Genomic DNA, 21,643 nt, shown 5'->3' with positions numbered 1-21,643 from the left:
CCTCCATGGTCCTGATGCTGCAGGGAAATGCTGCCCCCATCAGGGGCTAATCAGGAACTGCACCCTGACCTAAACACCATGACGTGGATCATCTCTGATGAACCAGAAATAAATCAGACTTAAACACTCAGAGCCGTCCGATAAAGAAAATAACAGAAAATGGATGGAATTGTTTTTATCACTTTTATTCAAACATTTGTGCCAAAAAGTCCCATTTACATTTCACTCAACTAGAAACAGGAGAAATAGAAAAACATGAACCAGATTTTATACAACAGAGAAACCTGAGGATGAAAGACCTTCAGAAACATCTCCAGCGTTTGTTCGGTTTCAGGGCACATCGCACATTTATGACGGGTCAGCGTTTCCTGACCGGACCTGGACCGGACCGGGACCAGGACCGGAACCAGCCAACAGGAGGTACAGGCTGGACAAATTAAGGCAAACATGATTGGCCCATGTGGCACCATCAGGTCTGGTGGGGCGACTGGAAACACTGGAGGAGGGATTCCTTCACAGACGCTGACTGAGAAGCTTCACCTGGTCCTGGGTTCTCCAATCAGCTCTAAACCGACCTGAAGGACGGAGCTCATCCAGAAACATGGAGCAGCCAGGTTCTGGAGTCTAAACCTCAGTTTTCAACCAGCAGGAACCAAAAGAGACGAGATGTTCCTCAAACCATCTAAATACCCCCCCCCCCACACACACACACACAAAAAATAAAAAACAATCACATTTTAAACAGAAAACCAAAAAAAACTTCCCTCTGAGCCCAAAAAAAGCAGCATAAAAACCTTCCTTTGAGTTTCCTGCTGCAGGAAGATTCACAGCGACACAGAACATCAGAGAACATCAGAGAACATCAGAGAACATCAGAGCTTTCACTCGTCTCCTCTAGAAGGTCGGCGCACGGTGACGACCACGCCATACCTGCACAGAACAGCTGACAAGAAGACGTTCACCATCACAGAACCTGCAGGTTCTAATCAGCCCGAAAAGACAGAACCTAAGAACACTAATGAGGAACCAGAGAAATCCAGTCTGACAGGATGTTACCAGAACCAGAACCGCTCAGTTAAACCTTATGGACCGGTTCTGAATGTGTTCATAAACCCGAATCACTGAGCAGGAAAACATAACTTCATCAGAGCGTGATAATAATCCAAGATGGCGGCTAGGAGAGGAACAGAAATCAGCTTAAAAGGTGCCGAGTGGTGACAAACTGCTGAGGCTTTTATTTTGACGAGTCATCAGAGGTCAGCAGGGGTCACAGAGGTCAGCAGGGGTCACAGAGGTCAGCAGGGGTCACAGAGGTCAGTCTATGAGAGCTTCCAAACGGTTCTGCTTCCTCGTATCATCAAGTGATTGGGTCAGATAGTAAACGGAACCAGAACCCTGACCCAAAGTGGACTTCCTGTTCTCCTGATGAATGTAAACAGTTCTGTCAGCGGTTCTGGTTCTGGGCCCTGACCCGACTGCAGGCAGTATTAGAAGACGGCGCCGTGGGTGGACCGGGTCACGCACGGCGCCGTCCACAGACAGAAGGCAGAACTACAGACACAGAGTAAGGCAAACATGGTGTCAGGACATCCAGCGGGTCACAACAGCTCCTCCAGCCGCTTTTCTTTTTAAATCGGACCTCTTGGTGGCGGTTCTAGGCTTTGTATTTCTATGGCTCGGCTGGACCCGGGACCAGCGGAGCGGGTCCAATCAGAAGATGAAGCAGAAGGCCAGGGGAACCAGCACTGCCTCCAGGAAGTAGGCGAGTCTGTAGAGGTGGAGTGAAGAGAAGGTTGCCATGGTGACAGCCAATGGGAGAGGGAGGCGGGAGATGACTGGCAGGAGTCTGCTGTGAGAGAGAGGAGGAGGAGCTATAAACACAGAGCTGGTTCTGATTGGTTCTCAGCTCTAGATCTTCATCAGAACCTTACAGGTCAGAGACGGAACTCGTGTGGAACCAGAGGAACAAACCGCAGAAATTTCTGCTTTCATTTCACATTTTAACAAAACACAAAAGGTTCTGATAGGAGGTTCTCCATGGTCCTATAGGAGGTTCTCCATGGTTCTATAGGAGGTTCTCCATGGTTCTATAGGAGGTTCTCCATGGTTCTATAGGAGGTTCTCCATGGTTCTATAGGAGGTTCTCCATGGTTCTATAGGAGGTTCTCCATGGTTTTATAAGAGGTTCTCCATGGTTCTATAGGAGGTTCTCCATGGTTCTATAGGAGGTTCTCCATGGTCCTATAGGAGGTTCTCCATGGTCCTATAGGAGGTTCTCCATGGTTCTATAGGAGGTTCTCCATGGTCCTATAGGAGGTTCTCCATGGTCCTATAGGAGGTTCTCCATGGTTCTATAGGAGGTTCTCCATGGTTCTATAGGAGGTTCTCCATGGTTCTATAGGAGGTTCTCCATGGTTCTATAGGAGGTTCTCCATGGTTTTATAAGAGGTTCTCCATGGTTCTATAGGAGGTTCTCCATGGTTCTATAGGAGGTTCTCCATGGTTCTATAGGAGGTTCTCCATGGTCCTATAGGAGGTTCTCCATGGTTTTATAAGAGGTTCTCCATGGTTCTATAGGAGGTTCTCCATGGTTCTATAGGAGGTTCTCCGTGGTTCTATAGGAGGTTCTCCATGGTTCTATAGGAGGTTCTCCATGGTTCTGTAGGAGGTTCTCCGTGGTTCTATAGGAGGTTCTCCATGGTTCTATAGGAGGTTCTCCATGGTTCTATAGGAGGTTCTCCATGGTTCTATAGGAGGTTCTCCATGGTTTTATAGGAGGTTCTCCATGGTTCTATACGAGGTTCTCCATGGTTCTATAGGAGGTTCTCCATGGTTCTATAGGAGGTTCTCCATGGTTCTATAGGAGGTTCTCCATGGTTCTATAGGAGGTTCTCCATGGTTCGATAGGAGGTTCTCCGTGGTTCTATAGGAGGTTCTCCATGGTTCTATAGGAGGTTCTCCATGGTTCTAAAGGAGGTTCTCCATGGTTCTATAGGAGGTTCTCCATGGTCCTATAGGAGGTTCTCCATGGTCCTATAGGAGGTTCTCCATGGTTCTATAGGAGGTTCTCCATGGTTTTATAGGAGGTTCTCCATGGTTCTATACGAGGTTCTCCATGGTTCTATAGGAGGTTCTCCATGGTTCTATAGGAGGTTCTCCATGGTTCTATAGGAGGTTCTCCATGGTTCTATAGGAGGTTCTCCATGGTTCTATAGGAGGTTCTCCATGGTTTTATAGGAGGTTCTCCATGGTTCTATAGGAGGTTCTCCATGGTTCTATAGGAGGTTCTGCATGGTTCCATAGGAGGTTCTCCATGGTTCTATAGAAGGTTCTCCATGGTTCTATAGGAGGTTCTCCATGGTTCTATAGGAGGTTCTCCATGCTGTTGGAGGCGTTACTGATCCAGATTATCAGACCAAAATAAAAACACTAACAGGGATTAAGTTGGTAGGACTGGGACCAACCTGGTTCTGCTAAAGGAACCCGGTTCTGTTTTGTTCTGCGTTCTGCTCATCTATGTCGGGCAGAGAGGTTCCGTGTTCATATTTCCAGTTGGAACCAGCCTCCATGTTCTGACCTATAACGGTTCTGACTAGAATATTCCAGAGAACCTCCAGCTCTCTGCGTTCTCCAAGGAGGAGCGGTGGACGGGAGCTTCTACCTGATGCTGAGTTTGGACACGGTGGCGTTGATGAGCAGCAGGTAGACGGACGCCAGCATCACGGAGTGAAGCCACCATGGATCTGGATCCAACCGGGTGGAGAACCTGTTCAGGATCACAGAACCCGTTAGAGAAAATTAAGCTCTGAGGTCACAGAAGGTCCAATCGGATCCTTTCCAGTTCAAACGCTCCCAGGAACCTTGGCGGCGCCGGTACCTTAGGTTGCGGCTCCAGTGGATGAGCGACGGCGCGCTGAGCATGACGGGAAGAATGAGCAGCGGCATTAGGCTGAGGTGGAGCTGCAGGTCGTCCCTCACCTCCTGCAGCGCACCTTCAGACAGCAGGGGGGCGCCGCCACGCGGCGAGGTTCCGCTCTGAGGTTCTGCCTCTGGCGCACCGTTAGCGGTTACTTTCCGTTTGTTAGGAGCCTGGAGGAATGGACTCGTTAATAAACAACCTGAGCAGCGGCGTGGGGACGGCGTGGAACGTACCAGATTCAGCATGTGACCCAAAGATCGTTCCGTCATCTGCAGCCTGAGAACCTGAAAGGAACAAGAACACAAGCTGCTGGGTTTGGGTCTATAGAGCCACATTCTACAGAACCAGGTCCACCTTCTACGGAACCAGGTCCACATTCTACAGAACCAGGTCCACCTTCTACAGAACCAGGTCCACCTTCTACAGAAGTGGGCAGCATCTGAGGTAGTCATGGAATCTGAACCGGTTTAGACTGCTTTGATCCAGTTGAACTTTCAGAGTTAGCTAAACTATTGTCTTCATCTAAGCCTTCAACTTGGATGTTAGATCCAGTTCCAACCAGGTTATTTAAGGAGGTATTCCCTTTGATCTCCTCCTCCATTTCAGATGTGATTAATCTATCTCTGTTACAGGGATATGTACCTAAAGCTTTTAAGGTTGCTGGAATTAAACCTCTGCTTAAGAAACCGTCTCTTGACCCAGACGACTTGGTCAATTATAGACCTATATCCAATCTTCCTTTCTGATCTAAAATTCTTGAGAAAGTAGTTGCCAAACAAGTTTGCGATCACTTCCACCATAATGAACTTTTTGAAGAGTTTCAGTCTGGCTTTAGAGCTCATCATAGCACTGAAACAGCTCTGGTGAAAGTCACTAATGATATTCTCATGGCCTCAGATAATGGACTTGTATCTGTGCTCGTCCTGTTGGATCTTAGTGCTGCATTTGATACAGTTGACCATAATATTCTTTTAGAAAGACTTGAATATTTTGTTAGAATAAAAGAAACAGCACTAGACTGGTTTAAATCTTATCTATCTGATCGAATTCAGTTTGTTCACGTTAATGATAGATCTTCCTCAGCCAGATTGAAGATGAAAATGTCCTTATGTTCCTAACAGAGCACTTCGCTCTAGATCTGCAGGTTTACTAGTGGTTCCTAGAACTTCTAAAAGTAGAATGGGAGGCAGATCTTTTAGTTCTCAGGCTCCTCTCCTGTGGAACCAACTACCAGTTTTAGTCCGTGAGGCAGACACCCTGTCTACTTTTAAGGCTAGGCTTAAAACTTTCCTTTTTGATAAAGCTTCTAGTTAGAGTGGCTCAGGTTATCCTGATCTATCTCTATAGTTCTGCTGCTATAGGCTTAGACTGCTGGAGGACGTAGGGACCCCTTTTTCATCATTCTGCTTCATTCTATCTCTATTCTCCCACTCTGCAGAATCTGTTAGTTCAATCTCTAACGTTCTGCTCTCTCTGCTTTTTCTCATAGTAGCTTCATCTGGTCTGTTCCTGTTTGGCTGTGACTCCATCCTGGAGAGAAATATCAGCTGTGCTGCTGCCATCAACACCTTTGTTTCTAGATGTTGGAGCTTGGCCTGTTTTCCAGTGTAGTCCTGTTTCTCTGACTGTGACTAACTGGATGTGCTCTCTTCATCCTCTGACATGGGAGCTGGCTCGGAGCTCGTCTGCCTGGCTGTGTGTTTCCTGGACGGGGCCGCCTGTGGAGCTGGTTGACAGTTGCCTTTTGTATCTATGCTTCTTTTTCTATGTCTGCTTCTGTCTCCTTGAACCCCAGTGGGCCTCAGCAGATGGCCGCTCACACTGAGCCTGGTTCTGCTGGAGGTTTCTTCCTGTTCAAAGGGAGTTTTTCCTCTCCACTGTCGCTACAAGCATGCTTAGAGTGAGGGATTGCTGAAGAGTCAATGAGTCGATGCAATCAGCTGGTTTTCCTGAGATAGAAAACTTTGAATCAATCTGACTGGATGATCTGGTGAACTGGAAAGAGACCTGAGATGACATGATGGGAATCGGAGCTATAGAAATAAACTGAATAGAATTGAACAGCGGATCAGAACCTCTCAGCATCAATGAACCACCAACAGTTACTGCTGCAACAGGAGGTTCTACATGTGGTTTCTTAGGCTGAAGAAGGAGGTTCTAAAAGCTTCTAAAGGAGGTTCCTCAGGCTGAAGTAAAGCAGATAAAGTTCTGCTGGTTGCTGAAGGAGGTTCTATCAGTGGATAAAAACTGGTTGGATGTTCTTGAGCTTTTTGTTCCATCGAAGTTAGATTTGAATAAAAGATTCTGCTCTGATCCATAGAAGCCAAACACTGATGACGTTCTTTCAGCCTCCATGAGGTTCTACATGCAGTAAATGAGGTTCTGCAGGTAGTGAATGAGGTTCTACATGCAGTGAATGAGGTTCTGCATGCAGTAAATGAGGTTCTGCATGCAGTGAATGAGGTTCTACATGCAGTAAATGAGGTTCTGCATGCAGTAAATGAGGTTCTACATGCAGTAAATGAGGTTCTGCAGGCAGTGAATGAGGTTCTACAGGCAGTAAATGAGGATCTGCATGCAGTAAATGAGGTTCTGCATGCAGTAAATGAGGTTCTGCAGGCAGTGAATGAGGTTCTGCAGGCAGTGAATGAGGTTCGACATGCAGTGAATGAGGTTCGACATGCAGTGAATGAGGTTCGACATGCAGTGAATGAGGTTCTACAGGCAGTGAATGAGGTTCTACAGGCAGTAAATGAGGATCTGCATGCAGTAAATGAGGTTCTGCATGCAGTAAATGAGGTTCTGCAGGCAGTGAATGAGGTTCTGCAGGCAGTGAATGAGGTTCGACATGCAGTGAATGAGGTTCTACATGCAGTAAATGAGGTTCTGCAGGCAGTGAATGAGGTTCGACATGCAGTGAATGAGGTTCTACATGCAGTGAATGAGGTTCGACATGCAGTGAATGAGGTTCTACAGGCAGTGAATGAGGTTCTACAGGCAGTGAATGAGGTTCTACAGGCAGTGAATGAGGTTCTACAGGCAGTAAATGAGGTTCTACAGGCAGTGAATGAGGTTCTACAGGCAGTAAATGAGGTTCTACAGGCAGTAAATGAGGTTCTACAGGCAGTGAATGAGGTTCTACAGGCAGTAAATGAGGTTCTACAGGCAGTAAATGAGGTTTTTCAGGCAGTAAATGAGGTTCTACAGGCAGTGAATGAGGTTCTACATGCAGTAAATGAGGTTCTACAGGCAGTGAATGAGGTTCTACAGGCAGTAAATGAGGTTCTACAGGCAGTGAATGAGGTTCTACAGGCAGTGAATGAGGTTCTACAGGCAGTAAATGAGGTTTTTCAGGCAGTAAATGAGGTTCTACAGGCAGTGAATGAGGTTCTACAGGCAGTGAATGAGGTTCCACATGCAGTAAATGAGGTTCTACAGGCAGTGAATGAGGTTCTACAGGCAGTAAATGAGGTTTTTCAGGCAGTAAATGAGGTTCTACAGGCAGTGAATGAGGTTCTACATGCAGTGAATGAGGTTCTACAGGCAGTGAATGAGGTTCTACAAGCAGTGAATGAGGTTCTACAAGCAGTGAATGAGGTTCTACATGCAGTGAATGAGGTTCTACATGCAGTGAATGAGGTTCATGAGGTTCTACATGCAGTGAATGAGGTTCTACATGCAGTAAATGAGGTTCTACATGCAGTAAATGAGGTTCTACAGGCAGTGAATGAGGTTCTACAGGCAGTGAATGAGGTTCTACAGGCAGTGAATGAGATTCTACAGGCAGTGAATGAGGTTCTACAGGCAGTGAATGAGGTTCTACATGCAGTGAATGAGGTTCTACATGCAGTGAATGAGGTTCATGAGGTTCTACAGGCAGAGAATGAGGTTCTACAGGCAGAGAATGAGGTTCTACATGCAGTAAATGAGGTTCGACAGGCAGTGAATGAGGTTCGACAGGCAGTGAATGAGGTTCTACAGTGGTACCCGGTACAGGTGGAGCAGACAGGAGGTGAAGATGGCCAGAGCTCCACAGAACATCCAGGCTGCAGCATACAGACAGACACCCAGGAGGAACTGGGTCTGCAGACTCAGCGTTCCACTGGTTCTGGAGACAGACGGTCTGCAGGAACACAGCAGGGAGGAGTCAGAAATGAGGACAGACCAGCGGCGGGGTCCGATTGTTCTGCGCTACCTGTGCAGCGGAGCCAGAAACAGGGAGACGAGGCGGATGAGGAGGCGGAGCAGAGCGCTGCCCCAGAACGCCACAGCTGCTCCCAGAACATACAACAGAGGAGAAAGGAGGTGGGGCCACTCCTCGTGTGACTCCGCCCCTTCAACCCCATCAGGGAAGGTGGGGGGGAGAGTGTCCTCTGGGGGGAGACCGAGGACGGAGGAGATGTCCTGAAGGCAGCTACAGCTGAGAGAACCACAGAACCATTAGGTGACCCAGGTGAGGGTCAGGGGGAACGGAGGGCGGAGCCAGAGCTCACCTGAGGAGAACATGCAGCAGGTAGACAGGAAGGAGAACTTGATGAGGCTGCAGGCCTGCGCTCACCACCTGCATCATGTCTGCTGCTCTGCCCGACCTCAGGATGGAGCACAGCTGCCCCCTGCAGGCCAGCAGGAGAGTGACAGCGGTGTAGACCGGAACCATGGGACCACAGAACCTCAGCACCTGAAACAGAACCGATCCAGTTCTGGTTCAGATCAGCAAACCCAACAAGAAGTTCTGAAAGGATGAAGGAAGGTGGCTTACCTGTCCCAGAACCTTGGGGAAGGAGGTTCTGATCGACACCTGAGGCAGGAAAGAGGATATTCACTCATTGGTCAACAACCTTCATCGCAACTACAACCATCATCAGAACGGTTCTGGAAGAACCTTGAGGTTCTGGTGGTGGGACCCAATCAGTCTCTGGATCTGTCAGAGCTCAGGAGGCGAGCTGTCAGATGGAAAACTGAGCTGAAGGAAAAGTTTAGTCACGTCGAATAAACCGCTGAACCTGAATCACCGGGCGGAGGAGGAACGCCACCGCAATGCCTGGTGGTTTGGTTCTGCTGATCCGTTCTGATGAGGTTCTGGTAGGTGAGTTGGACCTGGAGGTCCTGGAGTACCTTATACTGGCAGTTGGGGGCGGTGTGCAGCTGCAGCAGGACATTGGAGAAATTTCCGGGGCGACTGGTGTGAAGCATCCCTGAGATCTCGGAGGCCGACGGCACACTGGCACACAGAACCAACCGGGTCAAACCAGAACCTCAGAACTTTCCAACGGGCTGAAATACGAAGGTCACCTGGCTGTGGTAAAGGAGTCCTCTCGGAACCAAGGAACCCGTAGGCGGTAGACGCTGGGGAGTCGGTCTGCGCACACAAAAGCAGAACATAGGTGGAACCGAGAGGGCGGGATGCAGACCCAGACACGCCCAGCGCCGCCTACCTGCGTTCCCACGGCAACTGCTCACCACGCTGATCCGGAAGGCCTGGTACACCTGAGGACACAGAGGCGTTTAAGTTCTGCTGGCAGCGTAGGACAGGGCGGTTCTGGTCCCAGTAGGGTCGGGGTTACCTGGTGGAAGTGGAGCAGCTGGACCTGGTGCAGAAGTCCTGAGGAGTTCACCGTCACCTCGCCCACAGAGAACCCTGGAGAACCGCCCACAGAATGTTATTATCAGGCACAAGAACCGGGGAGGTCCAGAAGGTTCTACAGGGACCGTCCAGAAGGTTCTACAGGGACCGTCCAGAAAGTTCTACAGGGACCGTCCAGAAGGTTCTACAGGGACCGTCCAGAAGGTTCTAGAGGAACCGTCCAGAAGGTTCTACAGGGACCGTCCAGAAAGTTCTACAGGAACCGTCCAGAAGGTTCTACAGGAACCGTCCAGAAGGTTCTACAGGAACCGTCCAGAAGGTTCTACAGGGACCGTCCAGAAGGTTCTACAGGGACCGTCCAGAAGGTTCTAGAGGGACCGTCCAGAAGGTTCTAGAGGAACCGTCCAGAAGGTTCTACAGGGACCGTCCAGAAAGTTCTACAGGAACCGTCCAGAAGGTTCTACAGGAACCGTCCAGAAGGTTCTAGAGGGACCGTCCAGAAGGTTCTACAGGGACCGTCCAGAAAGTTCTACAGGAACCGTCCAGAAGGTTCTACAGGAACCGTCCAGAAGGTTCTACAGGAACCGTCCAGAAGGTTCTACAGGAACCGTCCAGAAGGTTCTAGAGGAACCGTCCAGAAGGTTCTACAGGAACCGTCCAGAAGGTTCTACAGGAACCGTCCAGAAGGTTCTAGAGGAACCGTCCAGAAGGTTCTACAGGGACCGTCCAGAAAGTTCTACAGGAACCGTCCAGAAGGTTCTACAGGAACCGTCCAGAAGGTTCTACAGGAACCGTCCAGAAAGTTCTACAGGAACCGTCCAGAAGGTTCTACAGGAACCGTCCAGAAGGTTCTACAGGAACCGTCCAGAAGGTTCTACAGGAACCGTCCAGAAGGTTCTAGAGGAACCGTCCAGAAGGTTCTAGAGGAACCGTCCAGAAGGTTCTACAGGGACCGTCCAGAAAGTTCTACAGGAACCGTCCAGAAAGTTCTACAGGAACCGTCCAGAAGGTTCTAGAGGAACCGTCCAGAAGGTTCTACAGGGACCGTCCAGAAAGTTCTACAGGAACCGTCCAGAAGGTTCTACAGGAACCGTCCAGAAGGTTCTACAGGGACCGTCCAGAAGGTTCTAGAGGGACCGTCCAGAAGGTTCTACAGGAACCGTCCAGAAGGTTCTACAGGGACCGTCCAGAAGGTTCTACAGGGACCGTCCAGAAGGTTCTACAGGGACCGTCCAGAAAGTTCTACAGGGACCGTCCAGAAGGTTCTACAGGAACCGTCCAGAAGGTTCTACAGGGACCGCCCAGAAGGTTCTACAGGGACCGTCCAGAAAGTTCTACAGGAACCGTCCAGAAGGTTCTACAGGAACCGTCCAGGTCTGGAGGGGAGGACCGCCAGTATCCTGATGTCCATCAGGGGGGAGAGAACGAAAGCGGAGAGCCAGAGACGGATCTATATACGGATCTATAGACGGATCTATAGACTGATCTATAGACTGATCTATAGACGGATCTATAGACTGATCTATAGACTGATCTATAGACGGATCTATAGACTGATCTATAGACTGATCTATGGACTGATCTATAGACGGATCTATAGATGGATCTATATACGGATCTATAGACTGATCTATAGACGGATCTATAGACTGATCTATAGACTGATCTATAGACTGATCTATAGACGGATCTATAGACTGATCTATAGACTGATCTATAGACTGATCTATAGACTGATCTATAGACTGATCTATAGACTGATCTATAGACGGATCTATAGACTGATCTAGAGACTGATCTATAGACGGATCTATAGACTGATCTATAGACTGATCTATAGACGGATCTATAGACTGATCTATAGACGGATCTATGGACTGATCTATAGACGGATCTATAGACTGATCTAGAGACTGATCTATAGACTGATCTATAGACGGATCTATAGACTGATCTATAGACTGATCTATAGACGGATCTATAGACTGATCTATAGACTGATCTATAGACGGATCTATAGACGGATCTATAGACTGATCTATAGACGGATCTATAGACGGATCTATAGACTGATCTATAGACTGATCTATAGACGGATCTATAGACTGATCTAGAGACTGATCTATAGACAGATCTATAGACGGATCTATAGACTGATCTATGGACTGATCTATAGACGGATCTATAGACTGATCTATAGACTGATCTATAGACGGATCTATAGACAGATCTATAGACGGATCTATAGACTGATCTATAGACGGATCTATAGACTGATCTATAGACTGATCTATAGACGGATCTATGGACTGATCTATAGACGGATCTATAGACGGATCTATAGACTGATCTATGGACTGATCTATAGACAGATCTATAGACGGATCTATAGACTGATCCAGAGACGGATCTATAGACTGATCTATAGACTGATCTATGGACTGATCTATAGACGGATCTATAGACTGATCTATAGACGGATCTATAGACGGATCTATAGACTGATCTATGGACTGATCTATAGACGGATCTATAGACGGATCTATAGACTGATCTATAGACTGATCTATAGACGGATCTATAGACTGATCTATAGACTGATCTATAGACGGATCTATGGACTGATCTATAGACTGATCTATAGACGGATCTATAGACGGATCTATAGACTGATCTATAGACGGATCTATAGACTGATCTAGAGACTGATCTATAGACTGATCTATAGACTGATCTATAGACGGATCTATGGACTGATCTATAGACGGATCTATAGACTGATCTATAGACTGATCTATAGACGGATCTATAGACTGATCTATAGACGGATCTATAGACGGATCTATAGACTGATCTATAGACGGATCTATAGACTGATCTATAGACTGATCTATAGACGGATCTATAGACTGATCTATGGACTGATCTATAGACGGATCTATGGACTGATCTATAGACTGATCTATAGACTGATCTATGGACTGATCTATAGACGGATCTATAGACTGATCTATAGACTGATCTATATACGGATCCAGAGACTGATCTATAGACGGATCTATAGACTGATCTATAGACTGATCTATAGACGGATCTATAGACGGATCTATAGACTGATCTATAGACTGATCTATAGACGGATCTATAGACTGATCTATAGACGGATCTATAGACTGATCTATGGACTGATCTATAGACTGATCTATAGACTGATCTATAGACTGATCTATGGACTGATCTATAGACTGATCTATAGACTGATCTATAGACTGATCTATGGACTGATCTATAGACGGATCTATAGACTGATCTATGGACTGATCTATAGACTGATCTATAGACTGATCTATAGACTGATCTATGGACTGATCTATAGACTGATCTATAGACTGATCTATAGACTGATCTATAGACGGATCTATAGACTGATCTATAGACTGATCTATGGACTGATCTATGGACTGATCTATAGACTGATCTATAGACTGATCTATAGACGGATCTATGGACTGATCTATAGACTGATCTATAGACTGATCTATAGACTGATCTATAGACGGATCTATAGACTGATCTATAGACTGATCTATAGACTGATCTATAGACTGATCTATAGACTGATCTATGGACTGATCTATAGACTGATCTATAGACGGATCTATGGACTGATCTATAGACTGATCTATAGACGGATCTATAGACTGATCTATAGACGGATCTATAGACTGATCTATAGACGGATCTATAGACTGATCTATAGACGGATCTATAGACGGATCTATAGACTGATCTATAGACTGATCTATAGACGGATCTATTGACTGATCTATAGACTGATCTATGGACTGATCTATAGACTGATCTATAGACGGATCTATAGACGGATCTATAGACTGATCTATAGACGGATCTATAGACGGATCTATTGACTGATCTATAGACGGATCTATAGACTGATCTATAGACGGATCTATGGACTGATCTATGGACTGATCTATGGACTGATCTATAGACGGATCTATAGACGGATCTATAGACTGATCTATAGACGGATCTATAGACTGATCTATAGACTGATCTATGGACTGATCTATAGACGGATCTATAGACTGATCTATTGACGGATCTATAGACTGATCTATAGACGGATCTATAGACTGATCTATAGACGGATCTATAGACGGATCTATAGACGGATCTATAGACTGATCTATAGACGGATCTATAGACTGATCTATAGACGGATCTATAGACTGATCTATGGACTGATCTATGGACTGATCTATAGACTGATCTATAGACGGATCTATGGACGGATCTATAGACGGATCTATAGACTGATCTATAGACGGATCTATAGACTGATCTATAGACTGATCTATAGACGGATCTATTGACTGATCTATGGACTGATCTATGGACTGATCTATAGACGGATCTATAGATGTATCGGTGCTGCTGCTATAATCCAGACGCTGCTCCGTCTGCTGTGGATCAGAGAGCTGAGAGAAAAGGCGAAGCTCTGATTTAGCGCTCGCTCTACGTTCCTTCCCTCACCTCTGGTCCTTAATCTGGATCAGGACCCAAAGAACCACATCCTGGATCTCAGAACCAGATCCTGGATCCCAGAACCAGATCCTGGATCCCAGCTTGCTCTGCAGGGAGGCTGGGCTCTCCCCCAAAGAGAGGGGGAGGAGCTGGGTCATCAGGGGGAGGATCAGACATCTTTATCAGATGGACGCCTCCCTCTGAGGGGTTCCAGGGACGCCCCACCAGGAGGAGGACCAGGACACCATGGAGGGTCTCTGCTGGGCTGGAGCCCCTCAGGGTTCCCCAGGAGGAGGTCAGAGCTGCTGCCCTGTGACTCGGTTCTGGAGGAAGCAGGAAATAATAAGAATCCAGACGTCCTGGTTCTTTCTGCTTCGATCCAGGTTCCCTTTAGTTCCGGTTCTGGTTCAGAAGTGTCTGAGGGGGCAGCTAGGTTCTGGTGGTCCTGCAGGACATAACTTCTAAATCTCCTGGTTCTATAATCTGCCTCACAGCCTCAGATCTTCCTTCCACTAAACTTTCCTTGTTTGGACGCAGACTCACCAAAGGAGAGGAGATGAGGCACGGAGACGGAGAGAGTCTGAGCCGCTTCTCTCTGCCACTCGCACTCCACCGTGAACTGGAGAACAGACAGAACCGTCAACAGAACGGGTCAGAACCCGACCCGTTAGCAGAACCTCACTCACCTGTTTACCGCTGAGGTTGGAGGCAGAAACCACCAGGTGAGTGAAAGACGACAAGTCGCTGAGACTCAGAACCAGAACCTGGGACAGAAGACAAGGTGAGCCAGACCGGACCGCAACCAGACCAGAACCGGACCGGGATTTTCTATGGATCATCACCTTATATGGAGGCAGGAGCTCGGTCCCCGAGGAGAGATCCACGGCGCTGGCACTGAGGACAGACAGGGAGACATGAGGACAGAGGGACAGCAGAACATCAGAGATGAGCAGAACCATCTGAGCAGAACCAGAACACTGAGCAGAAACAGAACACCGAGCAGAACCAGGAGTTACCATGAGGACCCGGCAGTGCGGACACAGCCCAGGACCCAGCTGCTTGACTCCTGTTGGACACAGACAGAGTATCAGGAGAACCAGAACCAGAACCAGAACCTGCTGGAAGGTCAGCAGACCCAAGTCCTTGAGCAGGTCCCAGAACCAGAACCTCTGGCTGTAGAACCCACCAGGCTGCTGGAGCGGCAGTAGAAGTGGCTGTAGGCGCGGCGGCGGCTGGACAGAGCGAACAGGAAGTACTTCAGCTGTCCTTCCTGTCAATCGGAGCACAGAACCCATCAGAACCAACACCGACAGGACCTACCGCCAGGTTCTGTCTGCGTGGAAGATCCGGTACCTTGGGGGTTCTGTAGGACAGACGTAAGGTGTTGACTTCACTCCAGGCTTCAGGAACATCTGGAACAACAACAGCAGAACCCGATCAGAACCACGCCGCCAGAACCGCCTGAGTGGTCCAGTATCTCCAACCCATCCTGGACCTTTTCCACAAACAAACTGGGTTCACCCTGTGATCCCAACTGCAGGTTCTGATCCAGGTTCTCCATCTGCCCCATCATGAACCCCATAAATGGACCGGCTGGTTCTGCTCTGATTCACTGACAGACAGAACCAGACAGAACCGCCCTGGTTCCTCAGCAGAACCCCTCTGTTGGACCATCTGGTCCTCCAGTTAACCTGAACCAGAGGACTCCTCCTCCTGCTCCTGCTCCTCCTGCTCCTCCAGTATGGTTCTGGCAGTCGATCCGAGTCAGAACCTCCTCTTTGCTCTGGAAGGTTCTGCTTGGATCGGTTGGGAACCTCGTCTCATCTTCTGGTACCAGAGGTTCTGAAGGATGGTGGAGCAACCAAGCCTGTCCAGAACCCCTGGCTTCTAGAAGCTTCAGAACCGAGACGCTGCGCCGCCTCACCTGGCATGGAGACGGACGGGTCGGCGGCGTCCTGCGGCGTCCGCGCCGGGTGTCTGACGAAGTGGTGGTTCAGGACGGCCCGCTTCCTCTCCGGGTCGTCTGTCAACTGATGAACATGGGATCAGCTGGGAGGACAAGAACCCCAGCAGAACCAGAACCGGAGGTCCACTAACCTGTCTGGTCTCAGGGTCGACGAGGTCGAACAACGCCCGGACCGTGGCCAGAACCAGCTCCTTGCACCTGCAACAGAGAGGAGTTCAGCGTCTCAGAACCGGGCCGACCCAGAGCGCCGGTTCTGATGGTCGCTTACCAAACGATGGAGAGGTGGTCGGTGGAGAGCCAGGTTCTGGGGACAGCGGTGGCCTGGAAACAGAACATGGAGGAGATGAAGGAGACGCAGCGGATCGACGGTCCAAACGCTACCGACCGGGCCTACCACCAGCGCCAGCTTGTTGGGATCTCCGGGGGGGCAGGGGAGGGACGTCAGACCCGATCGGACCTGGTAGTCACGGTAACCGCCTCCCACCGACAGAACAGTGACGTTCCTGAGCTTCTGCGCCTGCGTCGACCACTTCTGCCTGACCGCCACGTAGAACTCTGCGGAAGGGGAACAAGGGGTTACCGTGGCGACTGACATCCCGCCCAGAAGGACCAGACCGGGACGACTCACCCAGCAGGTACGGGTCCAGGGCCAGAACCGGAGCCACGTGGGGGGAGGCCTGGGTGACGATGAGGCTGACCAGGCGAGGGTTGAAGCGAGGAAGGGTGAAGAGCGCCCGGGCCACAACCCCCCCCATGGAGTGACCCACCAGCGCCACGTTCCGAGGGGGAACCTTCAGGTTCTAGAGGAGAACAGACGGGTTCACAACCATCAGCAGAACCAACAACCGGTTCTTCTACCAACAATCACCATCATCGTCATCCTTCCAATCATCTGGTTTTCCTCAAAAGCTTTAATGTGACTCGATGGAGAACATCCGAGAACAAGGAACACCTCAGAACATGAGAGAACATCAGAGAACAACCGAGAACACACAAGAACACCTGAGAACACCTGAGAACATCTGAGAATATGCAAGAACGTCTGGATTCAGGAGTGAACTTTGACGAGGCCGCTCTGCTCTGCATCACTCTGCCAGTTCACTGGTGGCTTCCATCCAATCATCTCCTTCAGACATTCTGCCAGTTTGATCTGCTACCAGAACCGGACCAGAACCTACAAACCCAAGGTTCTGGGTTCTGATCCGGTCCTGGTTCCATTCATGCGGGTTCACTCTGATTGGTTGGACCAAATATGGCTGCCTGGTCACCATGGTAACAACCCGATGATGGTTCTAGATCACCTTCTGACTGGGAGCTGGATCAGCCAATCGGCTCTCTGGGTTCTCCATCTTCTCACTGAGGTTCTTCTGATGTTCTCTGGTGTTCTCAAGCTTTGGTTCCACCTGCTGAAACCAGAACCTGTGGACAGGAGAACGGATCAGAACCGCAGCACCGACCTTGTAGAGCCGCAGGACGGCCTTGATGCACTCGTGCAGGAAGTGCGTCTGTCTGAGCAGACTGCCGCCGTAGAACGCCACCAGCTCCTCATTGAAGTCCACCGTGAAGACGTTGAGATGCAGACCGGCCTCCATGTTCTCTGCCTTCCTCAGAGCCACGGAACCCAGAGAACGAGCTGCAGGAACATCAGAGCATCAGGGAGGGGAACATCAGAGCAGGAGAACATCCTCGGGTTCCTCACCTTGCTTGTAGCTCCCTGCGTTCCCCGGCAGGAACAGGACGGGCGTTCCGCTGAGTTTAAGGTTCCGGGTTTCCTGAGCGTAGACGCCCTCCCCGTACAGGTAGAGCCCGTAGGCGGGGAACAGTCGGGACACGCGGCGAGGCAGAACCACCCTCTGGAAACAGAACCAGAACATGGAAATCTGAACACCTTCCTAAGAACCTTGGACCGACTTTGGTTTCTAGAGAAAGGAGGTTCGCCATCCGGCCGCCCTCCTATCAGGTCCCAGAACCATCAGGGCCCCGGTCGGATGTGAACTTCCCGTCTGCTGCGTGGAACCCTGCTATCAGACCTGCTGGAGAAATGTTCTCAGCAGAACTCTGTGGAGAACCTGAGGATGGAGAAGGTTTCTGTCTGTTAGGAACCCTACAGAACATCTGGTTGTTAGGCTCAAGGTTCCCCAGTAGCACCTTCGCTCTGCTACATGAAGAAAGAACATAGAACCTGGGCTTAGAGAACTGAAGAGGGAACCTAAGCGAGAACCCAGTTCCCAGTGGAGGGAACCTCAAAGAGAACCCGGTTCCCAGCAGAGAGAACCTGAAAGAGAACTCTGTTCCCAGCGGGAACCTCAGAGACAACCCGGTTCCCAGCAGAGGGAATCTCAAAGAGATGCCGGTTCCCAGCAGAGGGAACCCGGTTCCCAGAAGAGGGAACCTTAAAGAGATGCCAGTTCCCAGCAGAGGGAACCCGGTTCCCAGCAAAGAGAACCTGAAGGAGAAGCCGGTTCCCAGCAGAGGGAACCTGAAAGAGAACCCGGTTCCCAGCAGAGGGAACCTCAAAGAGATGCCGGTTCCCAGCAGAGGGAACCCGGTTCCCAGAAGAGGGAACCTTAAAGAGATGCCAGTTCCCAGCAGAGGGAACCCGGTTCCCAGCAAAGAGAACCTGGAGGAGAAGCCGGTTCCCAGAAGAGGGAACCTTAAAGAGAACCCGGTTCCCAGCAGAGGGAACCTCAAAGAGATGCCGGTTCCCAGCAGAGGGAACCCGGTTCCCAGAAGAGGGAACCTTAAAGAGATGCCAGTTCCCAGCAGAGGGAACCCGGTTCCCAGCAAAGAGAACCTGAAGGAGAAGCCGGTTCCCAGCAGAGGGAACCTGAAAGAGAACCCGGTTCCCAGCAGAGGGAACCTCAAAGAGATGCCGGTTCCCAGCAGAGGGAACCCGGTTCCCAGAAGAGGGAACCTTAAAGAGATGCCAGTTCCCAGCAGAGGGAACCCGGTTCCCAGCAAAGAGAACCTGGAGGAGAAGCCGGTTCCCAGCAGAGGGAACCTGAAAGAGAACCCGGTTCCCAGCAGAGGGAACCTCAAAGAGATGCCGGTTCCCAGCAGAGGGAACCCGGTTCCCAGAAGAGGGAACCTTAAAGAGATGCCAGTTCCCAGCAGAGGGAACCTCAAAGAGAACCCGGTTCCCAGCAGAGAGAACCTGAAAGAGAACCCGGTTCCCAGCAGAGGGAACCTGAAAGAGAACTCTGTTCCCAGCGGGAACCTCAGAGACAACCCGGTTCCCAGCAGAGGGAACCCGGTTCCCAGAAGAGGGAACCTTAAAGAGATGCCAGTTCCCAGCAGAGGGAACCTGAAAGAGAACCCGGTTCCCTGAAGCTCTGGGCTGAGTCCAGGTTCTGGTTGGAGGTTCTAATGGGATCAGGGAACCTTCCACCGGCAGCCATGTCTACCTGGTTGGTTCTACGGTTCTGATCCAATCAGAGCCAGATAACCCGATCCAACCGAACCGGTTCCGCCTGATATCTAATATCGTATCTGACCCGGTGACGTCAGCGCCGCTGCCAGCAGACCCACCCGGTACTCCGGCTGCTCGAACATGTAGGTCATGCTGCATCTGTTCTCCTCGAAGCCGGTCAGCAGCTCCTTCAGAGCGGCCAGCAGCAGAACCAGAGCCGCTCCGTAAAAAGCCACCGCGGCGGTCTTCATGCTCTCCTGCTGCCGGACCGCCAGGCCAGTCAGACCGGTTCACGGGAGGACCGCTCCTTTACAGGCAGCCGGAGAGGCAGCCGGCCCATGGGAGGGGCGTGGCTGGAAAGCAGTGAATGACGTCATGATCCCGCAGCTGCTGGATTAGTAGAAAGGTGTTGGCAGCGATGTTAGCATAGCGACAGGAAATGACGTAATGACCGCCTATCAACCTGATGACTCGTTTCTGTTCTCGCCTCTCCCGAAGGAAACTGTCTGGGTCTAGAAAAGACTCCTCCCACCTGGCATCTTCTTCTGCCGGCTGATGGTAAAGGAAGCGTCCACCGTAGAAGTAGGAAGTCAGGAGCAGCTGTTGGACCAATCAGGGGAGAAGGGCCTGAGAATGTGAACCAATAGGAGCGCAGCAGCTGGATGCTTTAGGTTTTCATCATTTCTGAAATATTTCTGATAATAATGAAGGTTCTGAGTTAGAAGGGAATCAGTCCAGGCTCCTGGGTTCTCCTCCTGCCTGTGGGTTCTCCTCCTGCCTGTGGGTTCTCCTCCTGCCTCTGGGTTCTCCTGGGTTCCCCTCCTGCCTGTGGGTTCTCCTGGGTTCTCCTCCTGCCTCTGGGTTCTCCTGGGTTCTCCTCCTGCCTGTGGGTTCTCCTCCTGCCTCTGGGTTCTCCTGGGTTCCCCTCCTGCCTGTGGGTTCTCCTGGGTTCTCCTCCTGCCTCTGGGTTCTCCTCCTGCCTCTGGGTTCTCATCCTGCCTCTGGGTTCCCCTCCTGCCTGTGGGTTCTCCTGGGTTCTTCTCCTGCCTGTGGGTTCTCCTGGGTTCTTCTCCTGCCTGTGGGTTCTCCTCCTGCCTCTGGGTTCTCCTCCTGCCTGTGGGTTCTCCTCCTGCCTCTGGGTTCTCCTCCTGCCTGTGGGTTCTCCTCCTGCCTCTGGGTTCTCCTGGGTTCCCCTCCTGCCTGTGGGTTCTCCTGGGTTCTCCTCCTGCCTCTGGGTTCTCCTGGGTTCTCCTCCTGCCTGTGGGTTCTCCTCCTGCCTCTGGGTTCTCCTGGGTTCCCCTCCTGCCTGTGGGTTCTCCTGGGTTCTCCTCCTGCCTCTGGGTTCTCCTCCTGCCTCTGGGTTCTCATCCTGCCTCTGGGTTCCCCTCCTGCCTGTGGGTTCTCCTGGGTTCTTCTCCTGCCTGTGGGTTCTCCTGGGTTCTTCTCCTGCCTGTGGGTTCTCCTCCTGCCTCTGGGTTCTCCTCCTGCCTGTGGGTTCTCCTCCTGCCTCTGGGTTCTCCTCCTGCCTCTGGGTTCTCCTCCTGCCTGTGGGTTCTCCTCCTGCCTCTGGGTTCTCCTCCTGCCTGTGGGTTCTCCTCCTGCCTGTGGGTTCTCCTGGGTTCTCCTCCTGCCTCTGGGTTCTCCTGGGTTCCCCTCCTGCCTGTGGGTTCTCCTGGGTTCTCCTCCTGCCTCTGGGTTCTCCTCCTGCCTCTGGGTTCTCATCCTGCCTCTGGGTTCCCCTCCTGCCTGTGGGTTCTCCTGGGTTCTTCTCCTGCCTGTGGGTTCTCCTGGGTTCTTCTCCTGCCTGTGGGTTCTCCTCCTGCCTCTGGGTTCTCCTCCTGCCTGTGGGTTCTCCTGGGTTCCCCTCCTGCCTGTGGGTTCTCCTGGGTTCTCCTCCTGCCTCTGGGTTCTCCTCCTGCCTCTGGGTTCTCATCCTGCCTCTGGGTTCTCCTCCTGCCTGTGGGTTCTCCTGGGTTCCCCTCCTGCCTGTGGGTTCTCCTGGGTTCTCCTCCTGCCTCTGGGTTCTCCTCCTGCCTCTGGGTTCTCATCCTGCCTCTGGGTTCTCCTCCTGCCTCTGGGTTCTCCTCCTGCCTGTGGGTTCTCCTGGGTTCTCCTCCTGCCTCTGGGTTCTCCTCCTGCCTCTGGGTTCTCCTCCTGCCTCTGGGTTCTCCTCCTGCCTGTGGGTTCTCCTGGGTTCTCCTCCTGCCTGTGGGTTCT

At 50.6% G+C, this 21,643-nt stretch overlaps 1 protein-coding gene across 3 annotated transcripts; it reads right to left on the bottom strand.

The window, feature by feature from the left end:
* Window positions 1–169: 169 nt before the first annotated feature.
* Window positions 170–19,887, bottom strand: pgap1 (post-GPI attachment to proteins inositol deacylase 1). Of its 3 annotated transcripts, none has more exons than XM_038269779.1 (26): window positions 19,546–19,887; window positions 17,717–17,870; window positions 17,475–17,650; window positions 16,646–16,817; window positions 16,412–16,572; window positions 16,286–16,338; window positions 16,149–16,215; window positions 15,976–16,081; window positions 15,405–15,463; window positions 15,238–15,321; window positions 15,068–15,117; window positions 14,894–14,945; window positions 14,738–14,815; window positions 14,595–14,670; window positions 9,484–9,557; window positions 9,355–9,406; window positions 9,212–9,278; window positions 9,035–9,140; window positions 8,679–8,717; window positions 8,413–8,597; window positions 8,115–8,339; window positions 7,907–8,042; window positions 4,153–4,203; window positions 3,878–4,089; window positions 3,662–3,766; window positions 170–1,846 (listed from the first exon to the last, which is right to left on the bottom strand). In XM_038269779.1, the coding sequence occupies exons 1-26, from the start codon at window positions 19,675–19,677 to the stop codon at window positions 1,711–1,713; spliced, it is 2,808 nt and encodes a 935-aa protein (XP_038125707.1). In that variant the 5' UTR covers window positions 19,678–19,887; the 3' UTR covers window positions 170–1,710. The 3 variants fall into 3 exon arrangements, with proteins under 3 accessions (XP_038125707.1, XP_038125706.1, XP_038125708.1); XM_038269778.1 differs by having other exon boundaries at window positions 170–1,849; window positions 19,546–19,871; XM_038269780.1 differs by lacking the exons at window positions 16,412–16,572; window positions 16,646–16,817 and having other exon boundaries at window positions 170–1,849; window positions 19,546–19,886.
* Between the last annotated feature and the right edge of the window lie 1,756 nt (window positions 19,888–21,643).

This window comes from Cyprinodon tularosa, unplaced genomic scaffold (genome assembly GCF_016077235.1).
Source record: "Cyprinodon tularosa strain WSP-4 unplaced genomic scaffold, ASM1607723v1 ctg738, whole genome shotgun sequence".
NCBI lineage: Eukaryota > Metazoa > Chordata > Actinopteri > Cyprinodontiformes > Cyprinodontidae > Cyprinodon > Cyprinodon tularosa.
This window is presented reverse-complemented; position numbering and strand designations above follow the sequence as displayed.

Coding starts and splice junctions, on each gene's coding strand:
- pgap1 (XM_038269778.1), bottom strand. CDS start 19,677: ATGAAGACCGCCGCGGTGGCTTTTTACGGAGCGGCTCTGGTTCTGCTG. Junction 8,043..8,114: donor TTTCTGGCTCCGCTGCACAG/GTAGCGCAGAAC, acceptor GTGTTCCTGCAG/ACCGTCTGTCTCCAGAACCA. Junction 4,090..4,152: donor TGGGTCACATGCTGAATCTG/GTACGTTCCACG, acceptor CCATTCCTCCAG/GCTCCTAACAAACGGAAAGT.